General features: G+C 49.5%; 1 protein-coding gene across 4 annotated transcripts in view; it reads right to left on the minus strand.

The window, feature by feature from the left end:
• Positions 1-383: 383 nt before the first annotated feature.
• Positions 384-24739, minus strand: part of Dip2c (disco interacting protein 2 homolog C) — a 367804-nt gene continuing 343448 nt past the window's right edge. For all 4 annotated transcript variants that reach the window (XM_071619869.1, XM_071619867.1, XM_071619868.1 and 1 more), the window contains 5 exons: positions 13189-13246; positions 11503-11577; positions 8731-8905; positions 6836-6959; positions 384-3736 (listed from right to left, as the gene is read on the minus strand). In XM_071619869.1, the coding sequence (XP_071475970.1) occupies positions 3484-3736; positions 6836-6959; positions 8731-8905; positions 11503-11577; positions 13189-13246 (685 nt within the window). In that variant the 3' untranslated portion in view covers positions 384-3483. The remainder of the gene's footprint in view (positions 3737-6835; positions 6960-8730; positions 8906-11502; positions 11578-13188; positions 13247-24739) is intronic.

Below are 24739 nucleotides of genomic sequence, written 5' to 3' on the forward strand. Positions count from 1 at the left end.
GTCAGCATGGCACTGTCCTGCAGGAAACTGGGAGGGGACAAGTGAGTTCTAACACAATCACAGATGATATTTAGACTAAACCTGGTGCAGACACAAGCTCTGATTTTCAGGTAGATAAACATTTACCTTTTTACAACCAGGAGACTAAAGGCGAACCAGCCACTGCCTTCTAAAAGATAAAACGGTCAGGAATTCTCAAATCCTGGTCAAGAGATACAACAGTTGGTTGTCGAGTGAAGACCATTTGGGTTGCAGTAGTCAACTAGTGCTGTCTCCCGACACACTCAGGCCCCCTGTGACACAGCTGATAGAAGGTATTTGCACACAGGATTCATGTTTACCATCTGTCCCAAAAAAGTTACCAATAATCTGTACACTTGCAGCAAAGTGTGAACAAATATATTCAGATATATTTAAAAGAATTAAAAAAACATTTCACAAAACATTTGTTGCCATAGGAATTATTTTTAGCAATAAATGCCCACATCAAAATTTAAACATTGTTCCAAGTATGATTATCTGTACTAAGTTATGCAACAAATTATGTAAACAGAGTCAGATACATTTCCCTGTAAGAGTCACCTTCTTCCTGGGATTGGAGCTGAGACATTTTTTCCAGGGTACCAATTAAGAAACTGCTATTTTCAGAGCAACAAAAATAAAAGCTTTTATTTGTTCATTTGAATATAAAACAGGCGTTATCACAGATGTACAAAGCGTACTGGTGGTTGAACATACAAGAAGGTTGCTGTCCTTTGCACATAAAAATTTTGTTTGAAACTGTGATTGGTCGAGTACATGAATTTCTCTAACCAGTCACCACACTCTGAAATAACGCTGCTAACATTCAACTGATGAAAGGGACCATTTCCCTTGGGTAAAGTGTCAAGCAGGATTAAATATATATAATAAACAAGCACCATGAGGAATCTGCTCCTGTTTGATTCGGTCTGTGTTTAAACGTTCACTGTGTACCCTCTTTTTGTGCAAGTTGATTACACGGTTTTGGCTGACTTCAAAAGCACAAGGTCACAAGACAAACATTTTTTTTTTTTTTACATTCTCATGAATGATTTATCTACAGTACAATTTCTAATACAGAACAATCCTTCTTTATTGCTGAAACTGGTGGTACTTAAGTGTCTCCTTTCCTTTCTCTTGCACAAACTTCTATTCCAGTCCACCAACTCTTTGAACCTAAGCCTAACATCAGAGATGACAGGATGCAGAAAAGACCTGCTATTAACTGCTTCGCAACTGCACTGCAGTGTTCGCCCTCCTTGGATGGAAAGTTGATATGGTGAAAGTTAAAATGATCTTGGAAGTGACATCTAAATTTGCTTTGTTTCCTGACATCAGCTTGCAAGTTTTCCTGCACACTACAATTATGTTTTGTAACCAGCATCCCGACTGAAACCTTAAACCCATTCCCCTTAACATCTTTGTGTAAGCAAATGTCTGTTTCTGTATGTGGCGGGTGTTCCCCCCCAGGAAGCAGAAGGCTAGGAATGTGCATCTGAAGCATGTGGAGAGACTCATATGGCAATGAGCAAACGGTATTTTAAAAACCAAATGATTAGTGGAGATGGAAGGGTGCTCCATATATGCAGGCAAAACATTTTTTTAAAAAAGTGCCACTTAGGATCTTTTTAAACAATCAGCCTTGGATCTCAGAAGTCAAACAAAACTCTCTTTTAGCAAAGGGCTTACTGCTGGCTGCATATAATGATGGCAAAGACAATGCCTACGATTAAAAAAAAAAATCTAAATTTTGCCCAGCAACAATCTTAGTCATGCATTTCTAGTACCGACAGCCACTGCAGCATCATATTGGGGCAATTATAAAATAAATCCATCTTGGATTGCTGATCCGTCCTTCTTGGATACAGACAGGCCAATTCAACTTAGAAATGCACAGAGGAGCTCTGCAGACAGGTGTGTGAGACAGCAACAGCAGAGACAGAAACCAGGGATGTTCTCCTCCACGGGTGGCACAGGGATGATTTCTTGCTTCAGCCAGAGCTCTGTTATGAGTCCCCAGGGGGCTTGCTCAGGGCCGAGCTAGGAAACTCAAAAGACCAGGGTTCACAGACTTGGCTGGGTCTTCAGATAAGGGGACATCACCTATGTCTCTCTCCCCTTAAGCCATTCTGGATATTCTCACACAGTGGCCATCTGGGGGTGGGGGTGAGGGGGTCAAAGCAACCCAGGACAAATGACCACAGGATAGCATTTCTTTTCATACCAAGGACCAAAAAAGGTGACACTAACGAAAAGGCTGAAAAACATTGTGCAACGGATTCTGGCAGCTAAGAGAACAGTGCAACTGGCCAGCTAGAGCCTCCGGGTTGGCACACGCTGGCCAAAATGCACTCACTGTCGTCCCCACAGCAAAGGAAAAAAGTAGTGCACGTTTAGCGTGAGAGTCCTTCACCGTTTCAGAGATGGCAACAGTCCCGCTCACAGGTCCTGGTCTAGGAGGAACCGAGACAGGGCTGCTGGCCATCTGTGACTGCTCACGACAGCGGTGGACGTGGACACAGCGGAGGGCGCTCCATGCAAGCTGACGAGTTCTGCATTTAAACTTTAAAATCTCCTTTTTTCATTAGTGAATTTATATTTCATATATATATATTTGTTGTGATACTATCCACGCAAGATAATACAACACTTTTTTATATTAGCAAACATTACAAGACTTTAATATTCTTGAATGTTTTTCTCTTTTATACTTCTAAAGAGATCAAAATAAATTAAACATTTTGTACATAATTACATATTGAGGAAGTTAACTTATTTTTATCTTTTTAGTTTAGTACAAAGATATTTGCAAGATAATTGCCGAAATACACCTTATTTATAATTTCTTCTCATTCTATGCTAACTTCAAAGGCCATAAGTTGGCCTTTGTTTCTTCAGCACATTTCTGACAAAGAAAGCTGCTAAAATCTAATTGGAAGGTGCTATCTGGAAGGTTTTCTCGTACCTCAATGAACGTTCCAGAAGGGTGAGATCTAGCAATGGCTTAACTTAGTAACAGATCCATGTCAGTAAGATTCCATGACACATTAAAAAACAGAGAAAACAATTCTTTGTCACACTACATAAATTGTTTAAAAGAACCCATCTGGAGGGCAGGATATTTTTTTAATTGCTATTTCGGCTTAACAAAATACCACATTTACGAAGAAAGCACTTATTATCCAATAATTAAAATTAAAAAAAAGAAAGAAAAAGTTTTTGAAATGAGCTTTTCCAACAAACTGAAGGCAAATCCAAAGTCCTTCTGAGCAAAATTCAGCGATAAATTCACATTTCATCTCCATGCCAGGGTGACTGCTGCGACAAGTCCTCCTCCCCCTCCCGTCCCGCCACGCCAGGCTGCATTCTGGCGCATGTGGCCCTCGTGTCTGCACGCTTCAGTGGACACCGAGAAAAATGTTCACACCCCTTAGGACAGTCCATGGAAGCAGAGCGACGAGGCTACATGTTGTAGGCCACGTAGATGGGGTCCAGCTGGTCTGCCAAGAACCCGTCCCGCAGGTGCATGCGCTGCTTCTCCCCGCGGGAGTTGATGGGGATGACCCCGATGTCCACCACGACCACCACGCCCACGATTAGGTAGTGCTCCTCCAGGACCACGTTGGTCACCAGCGGAACCAGGTCCAGGGCCTCCTGCTCTGACCCGTCCAGCTCGACCACCACCACCAGCAAGTTCGTCCAGGTGAACACAGCACTGGAAGACAAAGGGGGCAGCGTCATTGGTGACGCTTGTCTAATGGCCAGACATTCTTTTCCAGAAGTTCCATCTGGTTTTGCTCAGGTCTGCCTGAGCCCTTGGACTGAGACATCTCCTCCGGCTGGCTCGTCCCTCCAGGTCCATCCTCCTGTCACTCATTGGACATTTCACACACACACACACACACACAACCTCCTCCGCAACAAAGCGTCCGTACTTTCCACTGGCCGTCTCCCCTGGTGGTTTTGGAGAGTTCCCTGGTCATTGTACACCTACCTCTATGGCGCAGGGGTCACCTCCACCTCCTCAGAGGAGCCTGTCTTCCAGTTCTGCCTCCCCCTGGTGACAGGAGGACCAGACCCCATCACAGAGTGCACTGGGCCACTGGATCTGCCCTCAGAGCAAACCTGCATCTTGGTTCCCAGCCCAGGAGCTGCTGCTGAGCCCGGCTCACCAGCTGCTCCCCGGCTCTGACACGAGGGCCCAGCGGGGGCTCCTGTGCAATCTGGTCCATGTGTGAGAGCCACCAGCAGAGGCTCAAGGAAGGCTGGGGTGTTGGGATTTGTCCTGACAGCCTGTGGCTACTGTTGGGACAGGGATGTGCCTGAGCTGACCCCAGAAGACAAGGACACGTGGAGAAGAGCGACTGGCCCCAAGTCCACATGGCACTTTCCAGCTGACCTGGCTGACCCCTGCGACACAGGCGATCTGTCTGGAGAACGGGTTTGAGATGACAGCAATGCAGCAATAACTAAAGCACCAAGTGGGATAGCTAGTCACCTTTCTGTGGCAAGGAGCCGTTCCAGCTGGTGGGAGCATAAACCCAGAGCTTTACATTTTAAGCCACATTAACCTGGTAAAGTTGGCTTTTAGAACTGGTTGTTTAAGGGTCTGATGTTCTTAGGCCTGTACACAAGTTCTGCGTGGCGGTGGAGGTTCCTGGGCAGTGGGAGCACATGGAGAACAGGACCAAGCCCCAGGTTTCCTGGGGTGTTGGGGGGCAGGAAGGACTAGACCAGGCTCCAGAGGGTTCCTGGGTAGAGGGCTTCTTGGAGAAGGCTCCTTCCTATTCCATACATCTCACCCAGCTTGGGGCAGGATGCGTCTTCAGAAACTCACTATTGTTTAAGCATGAGAGTCAGTGTGCTAGAGAACAGCACATTTTGTTCAGTGTGGCCAATGCAGACGCTCACATGAAAGGGACAATCAGTGAGCTCAACCTGTCTCACTGTGGCCACTGCATCCCTAGGAGGACAATCAGGCTGAGAACCTTTTCCAAGAAGGACCAGAATCTAACTCTTAATTTGGCTGTGACATTAAAATATTGTTCCACATAGGCCTGCATTGTGAATGTGACACCAAACATTACATCCACCTCTCAGGCACTTTGGGTTTAATTTTGTGACATTTGAAGTTCATGGCATGGTCCTGAGGTCCCAGCAATCGGCCCAGCTTTGCACATTTGGTGGAGTAGGTCAAGGGTGAACAATGCGTTGCTGTCCCTGGGTGTTTGCCAGGAAGCCATGGGGGGGAGCGAGGAGACCTGCTTCCGTGGGAGCTTTCCTGGGCAGGGCGCTTTTCATACTGGTGAGGAATGAGCTCTCCGGGTTGGCTTGAACTCGGCAACATGGAAACAGTCCTGCTCTATGACATGGGTTTCTCGCTGTGAGGCAACCAGTGGGTGAGCTGGGAGGAGATGCACTGGGAAGGCCTGGGGAACAGGGAGGCGTGGGGGCAGAAGGGACAGGGAAGTTTATGCCTAAAGAGTTTCCAACACATTCAAAGTTCATCCAAGTGAAACCACTCATTTCTTTTTCTTTTGTCCTGACCCTCTGTGTGCACAGAGGAGTGGGAGGCCCTGCCTTGACCAGGTGAGTGACAATCGTAGATCAGTAGCCCCAGAGCAGGGAAGAGGGATGCTTAGAATAACACCCGAAGTCCTGAGCCAGGAACCCATAGGAGCACCAGGGAGGCCCCTGGACACGCCTTTCAGCTGGAACCAACCCAGAAATGCTTGAGGGAGATGATAAAAGCCAATTAAAATTATTTTCTTAGAACTGCAGAAACAGAGGGTTGGAACTGGTATTTCAGTTACTAAGGTAGACAATGAAGTATGGCCTGGGCTGGTGTCTGAGCTGAAGTCCTTCTAGGTTTCTGGTGTTTCCTTGGTCTATGTCCTCTCCCCACATTGGGTAATAGAAGGAACCCTGAATGCTTGAGGAGTTTCTAGGGACCAAGTAGGGACAAAGCCAATGTGAACCACAGGTCAGTTCCCAGGAATGCAAACCCCACTGTGAGCACATGCCAACTGAGTAAATGGTCGTGACCGCCAGCCTGCTCCTGCATATCAGTTAGCTCTCAGAGGAACTGATAACCTCAGAAGCAACAGAGAAACCTGTGGGAATTCCAGCCTGTGCTCCCCTTGCAGTTTCTGAACTGTGCTGGTCTCATCAGGCAATTTGCCAGGTGAGGACATGGTGCCCTGAGTAAGAACCTCATGGGTAACTGAGTCACCTCTCGTTCCTGAAATGACACCACTGGCTTAATACACAGGCCTCTCCCAAACACTGCCATAGCAAGAGCCTGTGAACTCAGATCCTGGCTGGGCCCTGCTGCATGGGAGCAAGGTGGGGGACTCTTGTCTTCGGCGTTGGCTTAATTCAAGCCACCTTCCCTTTGTCAACAGCTCTAGTGCAGCATGGTCACAGGTCCCTCTTAAGTTTTCCATGGAGCACATTGCTGTTCATGGTTCCCAAGTCAACAGCACAGAGCATTTCCTGCAGGTGTGTGTGTGCAATTTAAGTTTTTCCTGTACCTTTCTTTCATAAATTTTAAAAAAACAAGTAACCACTTGACTTCCTGGAGAACAGCAAAAGGCTTTTGTGACATGAACATCTCTCATTTTCAAGTAACACAGGGCGCCTATCTCTGAGGGACAAGCAATGTACTGCTGACCCCGAGGACAAAGGCTCACCTTGACCTTGGTGTGGGTGGCCGCTGCTGGTCTCCTGGAAGCTTTCCATCATTCTGTCACCTTCCATTGCTCCACAAATGTGGCCCTGGGGTGCATATGAATGCTGGGTCCCCCCCACTTACCATTCTGTGACGCTTTTATGGGCTCTGATGACGGAGGTCTCAATGTCGATGGGGTGGTACCGCATCCCCCGCAGCTCCATGGCTTCATCCAGCGCCCCCACCACGTACAGGGCATCGTGGCGCTCTGGAAAGGAAACAGCGGGTGAGCCTCGGCACAAATTTCCTTTTAAAGCTAAGAACTTTCCCCCAAGTGCAACAGATGCAAAGAAAGGGGGACACTTATCTAGAGATGACCAGCTCCGCTCTACCAGAAAGCTCTGCAGGAATGGTTGCTGCAGGCCGAGGTGCCCCTGGGAAGTCCCTCTCTCCCAAGGCTGCGCACATCGACAGGGGTCCTCTGTCTATTGCCCACCCTGACCTGAGTCTACCCATGGGGAGAAGCCAGCCTCCTCCTGGGTCATTTTCCATACAGGGTCAAATATACAGCTGTATCCTCATCCGAAAGGACCAAGGTCAGTACTAGTTGCCACTTGACCTGCTAAGCCCCTGGGCTGGACCCACGTGCCAAGTCTCCAAGGAGTTCACCTGCCCAGGACACATGGGACATGGCACGGTCAATGTCCACCAGGTTCCCTTCGACTCCTGAGAGTTCACTGTGCTAACATATAAGTGGGGAAAGAAAGTTGGCTTTGGGTGATGGTCATGAAGGAAGATTTGCTTAGCTCAGGTGGCCACGAACTTGAATTCTCTCCTCTACACAAACCCAAAGAGTGAGGGCAATGAAAACATGGCCTTCTCTTCCCAAGAACAAAAACACCTTTCATTTTATGCTGGGTGGTAAGCCTACCAGGGCAAACTTGAAAGAAATGATTGACGTAAAACATACACAACAGCACCAGAACGGATCTTCTCTAAGCCAGAGAAGCAAAGATGGGACAGTCTCCTGTCGACTCCTGCTCAGGGTGGAGCTCCATCTACCCTGCTAAGGTGAGGAGTCACATCACCTTCTAGAGATCAAGGAGGTGAGAACAGCAGCATGTCCTGATGTTCCTGGGGCTCAGCAGGATGGAGCCTCCTGACCTTCCTTGGGGGTATAAATTGCTGCCACCTTAGACCTCTGAATTCAGCTCTTGGCAATATCTCCAGATGATGCACTCAAATAAACTAGCCTGTGAGTGCCCACAATGTGAATGTTAGGCCAGAATATTCTGATGCAGCCCCCGGGGGCCAGGGCAGGGCAGATTTGTCAGAGACTTGGGATGGTGCACTGATGTCACCTGCCTGGGCTTTTGGTGAGGTAGCATCTCACCAAGAATCCTGGCTACTGTCCTTGTCCAAGTCTCTAACTCCTGCCACTATTTTTTAGCAGAACTAAGAAGGTGAGATCAGTCTCTAGAATCAGCAAAGAATGGAAGATGCAAACACTGTCTGTTGTGGCTTCTGTGCTGGAGAGGAACCCAGGCCCTTATACAGGCTGGGCAGGGGCTCTCCTCGGGGCTCCACGTACTCCTGAGAGCTTACAGCGTGGCCTCACACAACACCCCAGTTTCCAGGCCCTGTGCTCTGTAGTGCAGAAAGCCTCAGGGCAGAGCCTGGGCAGGGCAGCCTGTTGGGTCCCAGTTTGCTTCAGAGGAGCCCTAGGGAGTGGGCAGCCCTCAGAACTGACAAGAGGCAGAATCTGCAGCTGGGACTTTGGGGCACTTTGATGGCACAAGCCTAGCACCTGGCTCCTCTCTGGCTTTAAATCTGCTCTTGGTTCTCAGGGGACAGGGTGGGGCCCAGTTCAGCTTGCTGGACTCCTCTGCACTCGACCTCCCGCCCTCCCTCCTGGCTCAGCTCTTCCAGGCTGGCTGCAGCCAGTCACCCATCCTCCTGGCTCTGGCTGTCCCAAACCTCAGACCTGTTTCTGTGTGGGGGAACCCAGCCCCCACACAGCACAAGGGGCCCAGGCTGACCTCCATTCGCATCCGTGAGCTCAGTCCTCCGCAGGAACCCCAGGTAGCCTGTTCGTGCCCAGATGGTCTGGGTGTCTCCAAAGCTCAGCCGAGAGTTGAAGTGATCGGACTGGAGGGATTCATCTCCATAGATGGTAAAATAACCGCTGGCGTTGTGGGCGCTGTGCACCCAGATCTGCGAACAGAGTGACAGGGCCACTGTGCGGGAGCCACCTTGAAACTGTGCAGGAGGAGAGGCTGAAACTGCTTTACGGTTTTGTAAGTTATATTCAGCAATACTAAAGTTTTCTCGGGCTGAAAAAATCAGATGGTCATCTCACCTAGGTTTCTGGGGAGACCCAGATGCCCACAGAGATGCAATGGAGACCCTGATAGATCAGGTTTATGGCCAGCCAGCAACCAAGCTGTCCATCAGAAATTCTATTAAAGGTTAATTGATAATTTTGAAAATAGCATTTAAAGATAAATGTATCAAATGAACAATGCCATACTAGTTTCCTTGTACTTTTCCAAATGTAATGGTTGTTTAAAAAGAGTAATGAGGAAAACCTCTGAGCGTTTGGTTCCTTTCACCCAGTAGGCATACTTTTAGAAACACATTATAATAAAACAACGCAACACCACGCCCCGGGGGAAGGGCAGGAAAGGGCAAGACAGCCGACAGCTGGGCACAGGGGCACATCACATAATCCCAGCAGCATGGGAGGCTGAGGCAAGAGGATCTGGAGTTCAAAACCAGCCTGAGCAGTTTAGCAGAGATCTGAGCAACTTGGTGAGACCCTGTCTTTAAATAAGATACTAAATGAGGCGGGGGATGTGGCTCAGTGGTTGAGTTCAATCCCTGAGTTCAATCCCTGAGCCCCTGAGTTCAATCCCTGGTACCCAAACCAAAAACAAACAGGAAACAAAATCGCTCTGTCTGGCTCCAGAGATGGCCAGCGAAGCCTCCAAGGGATGATAGCTCTGATGGTGCAGAGACCAGAAGCAGCAGCAGCAGTGTGCCGGAAAACTGCAAAGGCCTCCCATGACATAGGGTGAGAGTCCCTCAGACCATGCAGGGCTTGAGGCAGACACTCTGGGATTGGCTGCTTCATTATTTTATTTACACTGAAAAATGGAGAAGCTCTTCAGAGTCAAAAACTTTGATTCACCATTGCATCCCTAGTGCCCACAACAATGCTGGTCACAGCAGACAAGAACCTTCTGGAAAATAAAAAAGTAAAACAGAAAGAAGGAACACCATCCGATGAGGCCAAGGGTAACCATGTGCTGTTCCCCAGCACCACACAAAAATCCTCCATGGAATACTCTACATCCTTAAAAAGAGAATCCTGCGGTTTGTAACACACAGATGAATGTGGAGGACACCAAGCTAAGTGGAGTTAAGTCAGGGGAAGAAAGGACAACAAGTGATCTCATTTTATATATGGCACCTAAAAAGGTGAGCTCATAGGTGCAGAGTAAAGGGCAGTTGCTGGGGGCTGCAGGTGTGTGGGGAAATGTAAACTGCTTTGACTGTGAGAGTCACTTTACAGTACATATGTAGATAACATCAAAGTTCACAAATAACACACTGCATGCCTGACAGTCTGTGGATTAAACCTCAGTGGAGCTGGAAAACAGGAAATACTCTCCTGCAGATTTCACCAGCCCTGGTCACAGTCCTGCCTTGGCCATAGCACAGGGCGCTCGGGCCACCCCAGAGGCTGGAAGGGAGGGCAGTACCCTGGGGACCCTCTCTAGGAGCCCTGAGAAGGCACACTCTCCCTTCCAGATCCAGCTCTAGGAACACGTTTAAAGGAAACTCCTAGTAAGAGCCGCCCAGAACGCTACCATCTCAGTTCTGATCTTCGCATGTGATTGAAACTCTGATGACCCCGGATGGAAAGGAAAGTGGGCCAAGAACTGGTCACCAGTTATGTCTACCCACCGGGGGGAAGTGTTCCTGGGTGTGCCACTCCATCCTAGGGCTAGGGACACAGTTGGGGAAGGGAGGGGGGCTGGGGAGACTGCAGCAGAGATGTCCCCGGCTGGCAACAGGGCCTCAGTCCAGGGCACTGGCAGGTTCGGCCCTAGGCAGGACAGCAGGTGTGGAGGGGACGCCCTGGTCCGGGCACGGAGGCTGGGATGTGGTGTGCTCTGTCCTCTTTCCCAGCGGAGAGAGAGGACCAGTGTGGGACAGCCGGTACCCAGTGCCCCGCAGCCCTGGGGCCTACTTGAGACCGGGGTCAAGAATCCAGATGGAGGCTGGCAGCACAGGGAGGGGCTGTTCTCCAGCCACATCCAGCCAGCAGGGTGGGGACAAAGCCGCACAGGGCTGAGGGCTACCCAGGGAGGGGTTCCTTCTGGACACAGTGACTGAGCTCTCTGATCTGGAGTGACACGTGACTGCCATTCCTCTGCTCCCTGGGTGCCACCTCTCACTGCTCTGATTCTGAGGCTCCGCAGTGCTGTTCCCTGACATTGGAGGGTCTCCAGCAAGGCATGCCACCCCCCATCCTGGGGAAAACAAATTCAAGAAGAAGGGAAGAGACATCGCGGCATCCCGTAAGCTCTTTGTGGAGACTCCGTCGCAATTCCTAAGGGAATCCCGGTTTCCAACTCAGACCTTTCTGGAGTCCTCTAGGCAATACCACTTATCTAGCGACGCTCCCCGGCCAGTCCCAGTGCAGACAGAGCGCGTGCTGGTCCAGGGCGAGCGGGGAAAGCCCTCTGAGGCAGGAAGTAGACTTGTCTTGGGGACAGGCCTGTGGAAGCGGCTCCGGAACTTACCTCCCCAAGGTGCGAGTCCCCCAGCGGTCCTTTAGTCTCTGGATTGGCAATTATGATCCGAACCCCAGGAAGAATCTGTTTGGGAGAGGAGACAACTGTTGACGATGGCTAGAGAGGCAGAGGGACAGACGAGCCCGCTGCCTTCTGAAGGCTCATTCAGAAAGCACCAGGGCTTTACGTGAAGGGCATGTGCCATGATATTACTCTTTCAGTGTTGTGGTGCTACCACCACATGTCTGTGAAGGGACCTTAGAAAGGAGTTTTGATTGTAAGTGAAGCTGAAATAAACGGAATCTGCTGAAAATCACATAAAGAATTTTGAACCAGAACATGGTGAGTGATGTTCCCTTCAATGTGGCCTGACACAGAAGGGCTTTTCTGTTCTCTCTGGGGGTTTCTTTCTATTGACTTTAACATGGAAGCACACAGGTGTGGATGAAGGCGATGCTTGTGGTCAGTCCTGGCCTTGGGGGGGGGCGCGGTCACAGCATGGGGTTGTCCGGGATGAGTGTGGATGGGGGTAGCCCCAAGTGACTCTGGCCAGCAGCGCAGGAGCAGGCTGCTTCTGGGGTAGCTGAAGTCAAAGGCTCTGGACCCTCCTGGAGAGCCTGGGGGTTCTGACCAGAAAGTCTGTGCAGACACCAGCTTTTCCCCACTGCCCTTCCGCCCCTGCGGACCACCGTCCATCACAGGCAAGGTTGGCGTCAAGCCTCTCTGCTCAGCAGAGTTCCGAGCTCCCCAGGAGTGTGACTGCAGAACCCAAGGTCCACTCTTGCAATTTGAAATGCAGCCTGCCTCCTCCTGCAACTCTCAGATCACACATGGAGGCAGGGCAAGCCACCGTGGCTAGAACATGGGACCCTGCGAGCAGTCAGGCCGCACACGAAGTTTGACAGCCCTGTCTCTGCAGCTCTGTCTGCCACTGGGCAAGGACAGTGCCGAGCCCCCACCACTTAGGTTAGGACCGACTTCTTGAGGTAGACCTTGAGTCACATAGACACAGATTCTGAAAGGTCCAGAACAACACAAGATGCTTTCAGAATTATGCCAGTGGAGAAGGGTTCTGCCCATTGGGGCCAAAGAGAAAGGAGGTCTTCACTTACGTAGAAATGTAAGACCCTTCGGGTCTCTGAACGATCTGACTCCTGTGGCAGAACCTTCACAGCTGTACCTGATACCCATTCTCCACCTCCTCCCACAGTTGTAGATACCCTGATTTACCCTGATAGAATTCAGATTCAATACCATAATTTACAACCTTCCTTTGAGCTGGGTCCGATCATGTGACTAAATTCCTGTCAATAGTATGCAAGCCTAACACAGCTGTGGAACCTTTCTTATAGACTGTACCATTCTGTTTACATATTCTGTTTTTCCTCCTGCTATCTTGAACACAGGAATGATGGCTGGAGCTGGAACAGCCACTTCAGATACACTCTTGGGAACAGAGGTCATGCCTAGACAGAAGGCACAGGCTTCCTGGTCAGTTCACAGAGCAATGGATGCCTACATCCCAAATTTTACAAAGGTCGGGTGGGGAACTTGTTTAATACATTATAATCTTGACTCTTTATACTTATGGCTATAAGTAGTCCTGGTACACTGCTTTTAAGAAAATTTTTGGAAAAGAAATATTCAGGAAAACACACTCACACAGAGGTGTGGCCTTCCTCCCTCAATACTCACTTTTCCCGATTCCATCAAGGGCAAGCTGTGAGGAGATCCTCTTTCTACTAGCCGGACTCTGCAAAGGGAAACAGACAACGTCAATCACTGGGTTTTCTGTACCACTGGCACCTTCTGCCGCCCAGGTTAAGGGACGTTGATTCTGAGCATTATCCAACAGCAATGGCAGGACTCCTGACAGGACAGAGGGCCCCACAGCAGAGACCTGTGCTGGCAGGAGGGTGGCGAGGACATTAGCAAAGGCCTCAGAAAGAGACCAGGGCACAGTTGCCAGATGTGTGAAGCGACTGGAAAGACAAGCCTGCTCTTAACCCAGGTTCAACGTGGCACATGCACCAAAAGGGGAAGAGTCAGGGTTAAGTGGCATTCTTAAAGAGCTGCCAATCACAAGGGACAGTGACACCTGGTCCTGGAGCACTCCCAGAGGCGGGCCACACATGCTGGCCAGGTGGGGCCTGTGGACCACAGCAGCCTGAGGCACCTCCTTACCCAAGGCCACGTTGGCCAAGTGGGCAGAGAGCAAAACTCTTTAAATTAAAACATATTTAGGCTGGTTTGTGGCTCAGTGGTGGAGCACTCGCCTAGGATGGTGAGGCACTGGGTTCCAGCCTCAGCACTGACTGCACAAAGTTATTGTTTCCACCGACAACTAAAAACATATATATTAAAAGAAATACTTAATGACGATTTAGTCCCGAGAACTACCAAGGACACTGCTGCAGAACCTGTCAGAGCCTGCCACACACCTCCCCAGGCCTGTGGTTTTATACTTTGTCACCTTCACTGTTAATTTCACATTTTGCCACCTAACTAGGGGGCCATGATGCTTATGTACGCAAAACAGGATGAAGAAGAAAGCAGCCACACACAGAGGACTGCAGAAGCCAGGAGGGGCCTGCTGCACCTGGGGACGGTGGGGGGGGAGCTGCGGGCAGCAGGTGTGGGGCTTCCTGCAATGTTGGACCAAGAGGCCCTTCCTGCGTCCCCTCCATCACCCTCGTCTTCCTTTCCTCTGATGCTGATGAGGCTGAGGGCAGTGGGGGGAAGGGCCAAGGAGGATCCCCAGGGCTGCGAGCCCAACCAGGCCACGGAGAGCGGTGGAGGTGACTGTCCAGCAGGGGCAGCTGCAGTGGGCGGGTGTCGTACCCCGCAGCTCTGGCTTGGTGATACAGATGTCCCACGCGTGCCAGGCGGCTGTGATGCCACTGACTCAGGCGTGTGCTGAGAGCCTTGGGCAGTACAGCACATGGAGCATGCGCTGGTCTCCGTGGGCCACTCCTGCTGGCCAAGGGCCTCCTGCAGCCAGGCCTCCATCTCCCTCTGGTCTCTTAGTAACTGAGGAACTTCAGACACAAGAGGCCTGGCCTCCCATCTAGCCTCGTGCATCTGCTCAGGTCACTGCAGACTAAAGCCATAGAAGATGGGAACCCTGGGAGGGCAGGGATGGGGACATCGACTTTCTTCTTCAGCAGGATGACGCAGCGGAAGGCCAGAGGGGGCACCTGGGCTGCCTCAGCAGTCATGGGACAAGGTAGATCTGGGTCAAATGACAGCCACCAAAATCTTTGGTACCACCTTAAAAAAAACCTTGATGTCGACAGCAAATTTACGCACTATGTAAACTATTCCAGACTATGCCAACGGGCTACTGAGGTTAACTTCAAAACCCATTTTCTAGCAACACTGATACAGAAGATCATTAAGATGCTGTGGGCACTGAGCCGATGCAGGGTGGACACCCTCGAAGCCCACTGTCAGCATGCTACCAGGAAGCTACCGTGAATGACCAGCTCTGACAGAAGCTGGCCATGCCAGGGCACATGATCAGAGGCTGGCACTTTCTAAAAGATGCCAGTCAGCAGGAAACACCGGTGCACTTCAACAGAGGCGGCTCTGCCATGCTCACCTGGAGGTCTGTGCTGCTGCCCCGCATTGTGCGGTCACTTCAAGTGACTGAGCCAGGGTCCCATGGCTGGCTGGCTAACTGTGGATTCAGACCCTGGCAACATGGTGGAGATAGCAATCGAGAATGGGGGCCAAACCAGCTGGGAAAATTGGCAGCCGGAAGGGGGTGGGGGTGAGCAGAGACAGCCAGAGGAAAGGATGAGAGCGTGAGGCCACCTCAACTCAGCATCTGGGGCTGCTGTTGTCCAAGGTGGGTGGCAGGACATACAGACCATGCAAAGGCCACATGACGAGGTCAGGGAGTGGCCCTGAGCTTAAAATGAGGGCTGTTTTGGATGTGTTTCTGTCACCCACTCTGCAGCACTGTATTCAGGTCCACAGAACCCCTGCCAGGCCTGGGGTCAGAGGCACCTATCAGCTCTGACATGACAGCTGTGTCATTCCTGGGATGACTTCAGTCAGGGCACCACACTGTCACCTAGGAAGCATGGCTATTTGAGATAAGAACATAACAGGAGAATAGCCCTGGACTCTGTCAGTGTCCAGGACTGCAGGCCTTGGCCTCCTGGGTCTCTGCCCAGCCCGGGGAGGGCAGGCAGGGAGCAAGGCGGAGGCTCTTCCTGCAGGCACACAGGCCAGGCCTGTCCTCTGCCTCTTTCAGATTTCTCTCTCCTGTCCTTCCCCTGGTTGACCCTCAGCCTCCCAGGAGAGAGAGATGGAATTCCAACTGAGACTTCATCTGAAACTTGGGATACACAGAGGGTCCCTGGTGCATAACTTCCTCTCTGTTCAGAACAGGAAGGTGCTTCTTTCCTATCACAGCAGGGGCAGGGAAGGGCGCTGGGCTCTCTCAGGGTGCCCTGAGTGAAAAGCCCGAGGTCTCATCAGGCAAGGCCACCCAAGGATTTCTCCAACGACATGAACAACAAAACACCCACAACCCAAGCATTCACTGCCTCCCGAGTGAAGGAAAAGACACGTCTGAGAGCTGGAGCCAGAGCTGCAGCCCACACAGTGAAGGGCTGGTTTCCTCAAGGCCAGCAGAACCCGCAGCGAGAAAAATGGCCAGGGAAGCTGCCATGGACACAAGTGCTCTGCGGGGCGACAGTGTGAGCCCCAGGAAGACCCAGGTCACCCTGCTTGGCATGATCTCAGCCCAGGGTACAACTCCTAGGTGATCAGCTATTGTGCAAGCTGAATGAGCTGGGCACACAGAATGACCATGGGGCTGTGCCCACAGTGTGAGAGTTACAAATGACGTGAGTTGGTGGTGGCTCACATCTGCTCAGTTAGGACCAGTTCACTGGATAACACCAAGCCAGCCAGCTGACCCTGCAGAGTGGGCTGGCTGGAGCGAGGCTGGGAGGGAGAGAGGCATCTTGTCCTCACAGAGAGACCACGCCGAGACAGAACTCTAGTGGAGGCCACCTCCCGTGGAGTGGCTCATACCTCCCTGGTAAAGCTGCGCAGTCTGTTTCGGACAGTCCAGGAGCCCATTCAACAGATGCGGGAGCTGGACTTTGCTCCTACTTCTCTTGCTGCCTCCCATGTCCATGTCTGTAGCCTAGACAGGCCCCAGGAGGTGAGCGCAACCCGTCCCGGCTGGAGGTTCTCTGAACGGTACACTGGCCGAGCCACGTGCTTTTCACATGGAGACTGCAAAGCAATCAGGTGGTGTCTACGTCAAGTCCGCAGCCTGGCCTCTGTGCTCCGTCATCCTTCATCGAGTCAAGTGTAATCCTGGTCTGGGAAACGTGTTTCCCATCCTCATCTGTTAAGCAGACTTGAAGTTTAACCTTTCACTACAGAAGGAGCGCGCTGAGGGAGGTTGGCTGTCAATTATGAGCTCTCATGCTCTCTCCTAGAATTGGCAATGAGCTGACCCCAGGTCGCCACTGCTGTGTTCCACTGAAAGGGACGCCTTTGAGGCCGGAGCCAGAGGCTGGTGGCACAGCCCTGGGTGTGATGGGACACGAGGGCTCCAAGAGGCCTTTTGGCACCCTTCACCCTTGTCATCATTGCCTTTGCCTGAGCAAAGCCACAGGGTCATGTCCCCTCCAGTCCTGCCCAGTCATGTGAAGAAACACTCTTCCTCCAGGATTTTCACCAAAGGGGCAAGGAGCCATGTTGGAGCCCATGCAGAGGGATGTACACAGCCACCCTCCCCTCGCCAACCCTCACATGACTAGTTGCATCCATCAAAACACTGGTTCTGGAGACATCGTAGTAACAATGAAGAAGCAAATCCACATGATGTGCCCAGCAGAGGAGAGTGGACACAGGACATGGTTGCTCCTGCCAGAGATGCAACCACTTCAGAATCACCAAAGGTGGGGCTGCTTATCACTGCGTGGCACAAACGTGTGGGGAACACCTGATGCAGACAGTCAGGAGAGCCAGGGGAGCCACCCTTGACCTGCCAGCACTACTATCCCTGTCCTCTGAACTAGAAGATGAACATCCTCTGCACCCTCTACCTCGGCAACCAGCGCGACTCGAGTGATCGCAGTCGCAGCTGACAATGTCTCCTATGGCATCACACAGGGGAGGGGGCAGGACGGACCCAGAACAGCCAGCAACGCGAAATGGAGCTGCTGTCCCCGGGGCAGCCCCGCTCACCCTGCTGGCATTTAAGGACGTGCTACTGGAAAACCAACCAAAACCTTTCATCAAAACTTTAAATCACATATTCCAAAAATAATGTGGAGCAGCTAAAATACTGATCGTTTGAACAAGTTTTTTAAAAAAATTCCCCTGAATGAAAAGGGAAATCCAACACTCATAAACCTCTTGGTTAATTAATACAGGTGCTATGACTGAACTTCATCCTCAGCTTCCTGGAAGCTGAAAAGTACAAGAGGAGTGGAATCAGGCAAGTTTTAGTGTCAAAGTTTGGATCATAACATTGTTTTCTTTGCAACGAGCAATACACATAAGAAAGGATCATTAAAATCACAAAGGAAAAAAAAAATCTGTAAATTTAGCACTAAGACATGGCATTCACACACCCCAAACCACTCACAAGACAACAAAATACACCCAAAGCACTGTTATTTCTACAGGAAAGTTCTCACAGGAGTCAGCCCTAGGAAAACCTACACATTCCAGCCTCGGACGACCCACAGTGGCCATAGCTAGACCAACAGGGAGCGGTTTCTAGCATGAAAGTCCAGGTGCCAACCACCTGAAAGTGAAGGAGACGAACAGTTCACCAGAGCAAAGCACCTACACAGACCGTGCCCACCTTCTACACCGTCCCCTCCCTAAATCCAGACTCCTCTGCCAGACTCCCCCCTCCAATTTTTTTTAAGACTCAATATGCTTTATTTTTCAGGGCAGTTTTATATTTAAGAAAAACTACTAAGTGGAGAGTAGAGTTCCCATGTTCCCCTACTATAAACCCCAATCTTACAACACACTATTTTTTTTTGGGGGGGGGGTGGTACTAGAGATTGAACCCAGGGACATTTAACTACCAATCCACACACCTAGTCCTTTTAAATATTTGATTTAGAGAAAGGGTCTCATTAAGTTGCTTAGGGTCTTGCTAAGTTGCTGAGGCTGGCTTTGAACTCTCAATCCTCCTGTCTCAGCCTACCGAGCCACGAGGATGACAGGTGTGCTCCACTGCACCCGGCACACCTGCCTTTAGATGTAGTTAATGAACCAACATTGAGATATTATTAACTTGCCATTTATTTCCACTCCCTTGGTCTTCCCTAATGGATCCCTGAGGCATTCTTCTCCTTGGGCTGTGCAGGCCTCTCAGAACTACCCTGTTCTGACCAGGACAGTCTAGAGGATGTGTGAGGAGCTTCACAGGATACCCTTCATTTGGGATTTGTCTGATATTTTTCTGATGATTAAATGTGTGTTACAAGGTATTTTGGAGAGTGCTCAGAGGTAAGTGCCCTTCACATCAAAGGTCTTCTCACTGATGGTGATGTTGACCTTGTTCCCTTGACTGAGGTCATCTTTGCAAGCTTCACCAGGCCCACTCCCCACTGGCCTCTTCAGAAGGCATCACAGTGTACAGGGTAACTTTTGAGATGAGAGACAAGGAACCTCATGAAAGGAATACCTTCTGTCCCTTAGGACCAAGCCCACGTCCTCAGGGAAGGTAACTGGGTCACCAAGATCATGTCCCAAGGGCCATAGGATTCACCCAAGTGGCGTAAATGCACAGAAGCCAATCAATTCACAGAGAAGTCTGCACAGAGCACTGCAGAGAGGAGCAGGGGCAAGCATGGAGAGCCTGGGAGGGTCTCCTAGATTTTGCTTCTAGGCCCCTCCTGGCACTGGTACACCCCAGGCTCCAGGCTCCAGCTCCATCTCCTCCATCAATCACTGGTGGCTACGAGTCCTACCCTTCTTACTTCTCACCCAGGAGGTCTTAACTAACATGAGCCAATTTTTCCTTTTTAGTAGGAATAAAAATACTTAAAAAGACCACTTGTAATATCTCCTCCCCAGATTCCTCTATCACTCCTGTTCCACTCCCTTTGCTTTATCCTTTGTACCAGTTCTTTCTCTCCCCATCGTTCTCTCCCTTCCTCCCCTCCCCTCCTCACACACACTTCTTTTCCATCTGAGGACAAGTCAAAATCATCATGACCCCTTTACTCTGAAGCATCCAGTGTGTTTCTCCTCCTAGGGAATCTTCTCTAACATCAGCACAGAGCAGGTGTCGGCTACAGGTACTAACACTGATCTGCTGTGTGACCCACAGTCTCGGTGCCAGTTCCAACAGCATTCCTTACAGTTCCCTCTGTAGTGTGGGGCTGAGCCTGCGTCAGGTTCTGCATTTAGCTATCTTTTCTTTTGTCCTTTTGGTACTGGGGATTGAAACCAGAGCACTTAACCACCGAGCCACATCTCCGGTCCTTTTTATTTTTTACTTTGAGATGGGGATTTAAGTTGCTTAGGGACTTCTAAGTTGCTGAGGCTGCTTTTGAATTTGCTATCCTCCTGCCTCAGCCTCCCAAGACACTGGGATTACAGGCGTGTGCCACCGTATTGTTTTTTAAACTTGCATTAATCAGGGGTATTTCCCAAGTTATTTTTGTCCTAGATTACACTGACATTCTACAGGAAAACTGTCCCCTCCTTTAAATAATATAATTCAAAATTATTTAACCCAAAGAGGATCAATGATCTAAATGCAACAATTAAAACTATAAACTACTAAGAGAAAACATTGGGGGGGGGGAGATCATGGCTCAGTGGTAGAGCACTTGCCTCACATGTGGGTTCAATTCTCAGCACTGCATATAAATAAATGAATAAAATAAAGGTCCATCAAGAGAAAACACTGGGGAGATACTTCCTGACACTGGATTTGCCCGTTATTTCTTGGATATGATACCGAAAGCATAGATGGCAAAAAGAGAAAAAGAGTAAACTGTGCTACATCAAAACAAAGGACACCATTGGATCAATCAGATGCAAAAGAGAGCCATGAAGCACATGGAAAAATTTGCACATCATTCATACGATAAGGGGCTAATTCATAGCTAGAATATCAAGGAATTCCTACAACTCAATAACAACGACAACAACAAACAGTTAAAAAGTGGGCAAAGGACTTAAATAGACACTTCTCCAAAGAAAGTATATGAATGGTCAATAGCAAGAGAAGATGCTCAAAATCATAATCACTAGTAAAATGCAAGTCAAAACCACGAGGCCCCACCGCACCCCCATGAAGATGGCCACTATCATTAAACCAGGAAATAAATGTGACATGCACAAGACACTGGCACACTGTGCACAGCAGATGGGAACACACAGGGCCAGAATTACTGTGGAAAGTAGGACGGGGACCCCTCAAGTGGTAAGGATGGGACATCCACACAACCCCTCCATCTCCAAATGTAAAGAAATTCTGCCACTGTCACAACACGGGTGGACCCTGAGAACATTACACGAAACACAAACGACTCTGCTCACCAGAGGCAGAGTGATCAAATACACAGGGACAGAAAGAAGGATGATTGGGGAGGACCAGGAATGGGGGGTTTAGTGTTTAATGGGACACTTTTGATTTGGGATGGGAAGAGTTCTGGACATGGACCAGGGTGATGGCTGCACAACGATGTGAATACTTAACACCACTGAACTGTGCACTTGAAAACAGTCAAGATAGCACTTTTATCTGCGTTTTACCACAATTGAAACATTGAAAAACATTTTCAAAAATCATTTGAATATTCTTTTGGGGCAGAAACACAAATGGCCAATAAATATATGAAGAAAATGTTCCATACCATTAGCCTTTAGGGAAACACCAATCAAAACTGAGACTTCATCTCACTCCAGTTAGAATGGCCACCATCAAGAGCACGAATAATAATTAATGCTGGATAAGACGAGGAGAAAAAGGAGCACTTTCCCACTGTTGGTGGGACTGTAAATTAGTACAGCCACTATGGAAGTCAGCAAGGAGGTTCCTCAAGACGAGGCATAGAGCGCGATATGGCCCAGACCCACCACTGCTCAGTATTTATCCTAAAGAATAAAAGTCAGCATACCGTAGTGATATATGCACACCCATGTTGAAAACAGCAGAGTTTACAATAGACCAACTCTGGAACCAGCCGAGGTGTCCATCAGTAGGTGAATGAATAAAGAAAATGGGCATGTATACACACTAGAGTTTTATTCATTCATAGAGGAGAATAAAACATGTCATTGGTAGGAAAATGGATGGAACTTTAGATTATGTTAAGCCAAACTTAGGAATTCAAAGGTCATATGTTTTCTCTCCTATGTGGAACCTAGAGAGGAAAAAGGAAAAGAAAGGTTGGTGATCTTATGCAAATCGAAGGGAGATGGGTAGAGTAGAGGAAAGGGACTGGGGGAGGGTGGAGGGAACACTGAGGAATGATATTGGCCAAGCTATACTGTCGTACTGTGTGCGTGTACGAACATGTGATAACAGATCCCACCACTGTGGACTATAGTGCTCCACTAAAGAATATGGGAGAAAAAGGAAACAAAATATCTTATGGGGTTCCTTATGGTTTGGGTTCTTAGTGAGAAAGTTACGGGGGGACCGTCCCCTCATGGGGACCTCCCTGGAGCCTGATGAGGTCCACCTGTCCCTCTGAGTTTTGTTTCTAAGCTTGTTTATCCTTTTTTAGCAGAAAATATCAGCATGCAATTATGAAAGCACGTGCCCCTCACAGAGGCTGGCTTGCTTTCTCCTTTGGCTCACAGATCTGCAGCATGGCAGGCAGGAAGGGGCTGAAGTGAGGGACAAGCAACCTGAGGAAATGAATAAAGCAGGTGAGGGCTAAGGCAAAGCACCATTCATGATGTCTGTCACTCCGTCACCGCCTGCTGACATAGGAAGGGCACAGAAGAGACACAGCGCTGAGCAGTGTTCTTGCTCACCTCTAAGCAGAAAAGCAGCTTCTCCACAAAAAGGGCATAAAAGGAGCGTCTGCTTATTTAAACAAAAGAAGAGCCAGTGTGCTGTCCCTGAAGCCAAAGAACATCATCAAGCGATCCCAGGAGGTACTTGTCCCTGGGAGAGAGATGGCACTGCTGTCACCAAGAAGGGCCAGGGGGTTTGGACTCTCATGTTTCAATAACCTCAATCATGTCGTGTTTGCAGATAGACAAGGGGGAACACCAGGGTGTGGGAGGAGGGGCCCCCTCAACCTGGTGGAGGGTAGGGGAGGCGGAGGGGTAGGGACAAGCTGCAGCCTCAGGGGCTCCCACAAGGGGCAGGGACTGGACATCCTCAACTAAAATCCCCTCACTCAAAAGCCAAAGAGACACTTAAGAAAGACTTAAGGTCACAGAACAAGTCGCAAGAAGAAATTAGAATGAGATTTAAAGACTAAAAGTCGTCAAGATTTTAGGGTGTGTCTTTGGATGGGAATTTTTAAAAAGCAAAGATTAAAGAATTACAGCAAACACTGGCCTCTGCTGTCTCTTGGCCAAGGTTCTGGGGCAGGCCTAGGAGGCCGCCTCTGGACCCAGGCTGGGTGTTCCAGGAAGAGGGCATGGCCGCACTCTCACCTGATCTGGGTGCCGCACGGTGCCTGCAGCTGCCCTCTTTCTCACGTACCCAGAAGACTTTGACGAGGAGACACAGAGCAGGGAAGGACTGTGATTTTAATCAGGCCCAGGGGAGGATGGAAGCAACTCCATGAAGACTGACTCGCCTCAGAGGAAATTCACATCCAACAACCACAGCAGACACAGCACACGATAGACGCTGTTCTTCCCCTTTTCAGTTTTCTCTGTTGAAAGGTCACCTGACTTTCAAGAATGCTTCACAAGTACTGTTCAATCAATCACAAAACCATGCCACACTCACAATCCTGTGAGTATGTACTATTAAGTTGGGCCCAAACAACCAATTAGAAAGCTGCTTTCGTGCTGGATGACAGCCAAAGCCGAAATCAAGGAGGAAAATGTGTGTGGATAATAAAGATGAAAGGCAAATGTAGCAGGCCCTGCACATCAGCAGGTCTACATCAGTGGACACAGGCAATTGCAGACTGAAAATGGTTTTGAAAAATGCGTATGCACCGAATGTGTGTGGATTTTCTCTCATTATTCCTTAGACAATACAACACAACAACAACTTACACAGTGTGTGCACTATGTTAGCTATTATAAGTAATCTAGAGATGATATACAGTATTTGGGGGATGTGCAAATATGACACCATGTTATAGAAGGGGACCCTGGAAACAAATCCCCTCAGAGACCAAGAGACAAGTACAAACGAGTGAGTCCACATGATTCGTATGAGCGTGTGAGTACGTGACCACGTAAGACAGCATGTATGAGGCTCACAATTTGTCAGGCACTGTCCCAAGCACTGGGGTATGTTAAATTTGAATCCTCTCAAGAGTTCTAAGAGTAGGTACCACTATCACTATTTTACAGGCAGGGAAAGAAAAACACAAGGTGTCAATGTGCATGGCATCAACAGTTAGAAAGTGGTAGAACTGGGCCCAGAAGTCAGGGCTTTAGCCTGACCTAACCTCACTGCATCCATCATGTCAGATTCAGTACAGCCAGAGAGCAGGCGAGGCTCAGCCCTGGTCCATGAGGGACTGCGGCAGCAGGCTGAGGCCGGCACAAATGAACAGCAGCGAGACTCCCAGGCACACTGTTCATCCCAGGACAGTGAGATGCAGACAGAGGCTGGAGACGGAAGTATTCAGCAGTGAAGTGTGAGCTCCATGTAAGGACCCATTCCCATCTGCTAGGGCCAGAGGCCACAATGAACTAAGTGGCGGACCAGCTGCTGACCCTGGCACGCTCCCAGGGAATCCTTGTGTGCACTCACATGCCCTCCACCGTGCAGACCTGTGCAATTTTACACACCCGCACACACGACAACCACGCACTCAATCACACTCATGCATGGGTTCACTCACATTTGAAACCCTCAATGTGAAAACCCTCATGCATTTGCAAAACATTAACTTACATGTCAACACATATACACATGGCCCTGAAACACACAAACATACTTGCAATACATCACCTGCTCACATTTGTGACACACAACACCCTTGCGAACTCACATGCACATTTGCCCACATACTGCACTTACAACACACTTATGCACATACACAACACGAGGTGCGCACACTTGTGCACATACTAGCACACACAT

This window comes from Marmota flaviventris, chromosome 12 (genome assembly GCF_047511675.1).
Source record: "Marmota flaviventris isolate mMarFla1 chromosome 12, mMarFla1.hap1, whole genome shotgun sequence".
NCBI lineage: Eukaryota > Metazoa > Chordata > Mammalia > Rodentia > Sciuridae > Marmota > Marmota flaviventris.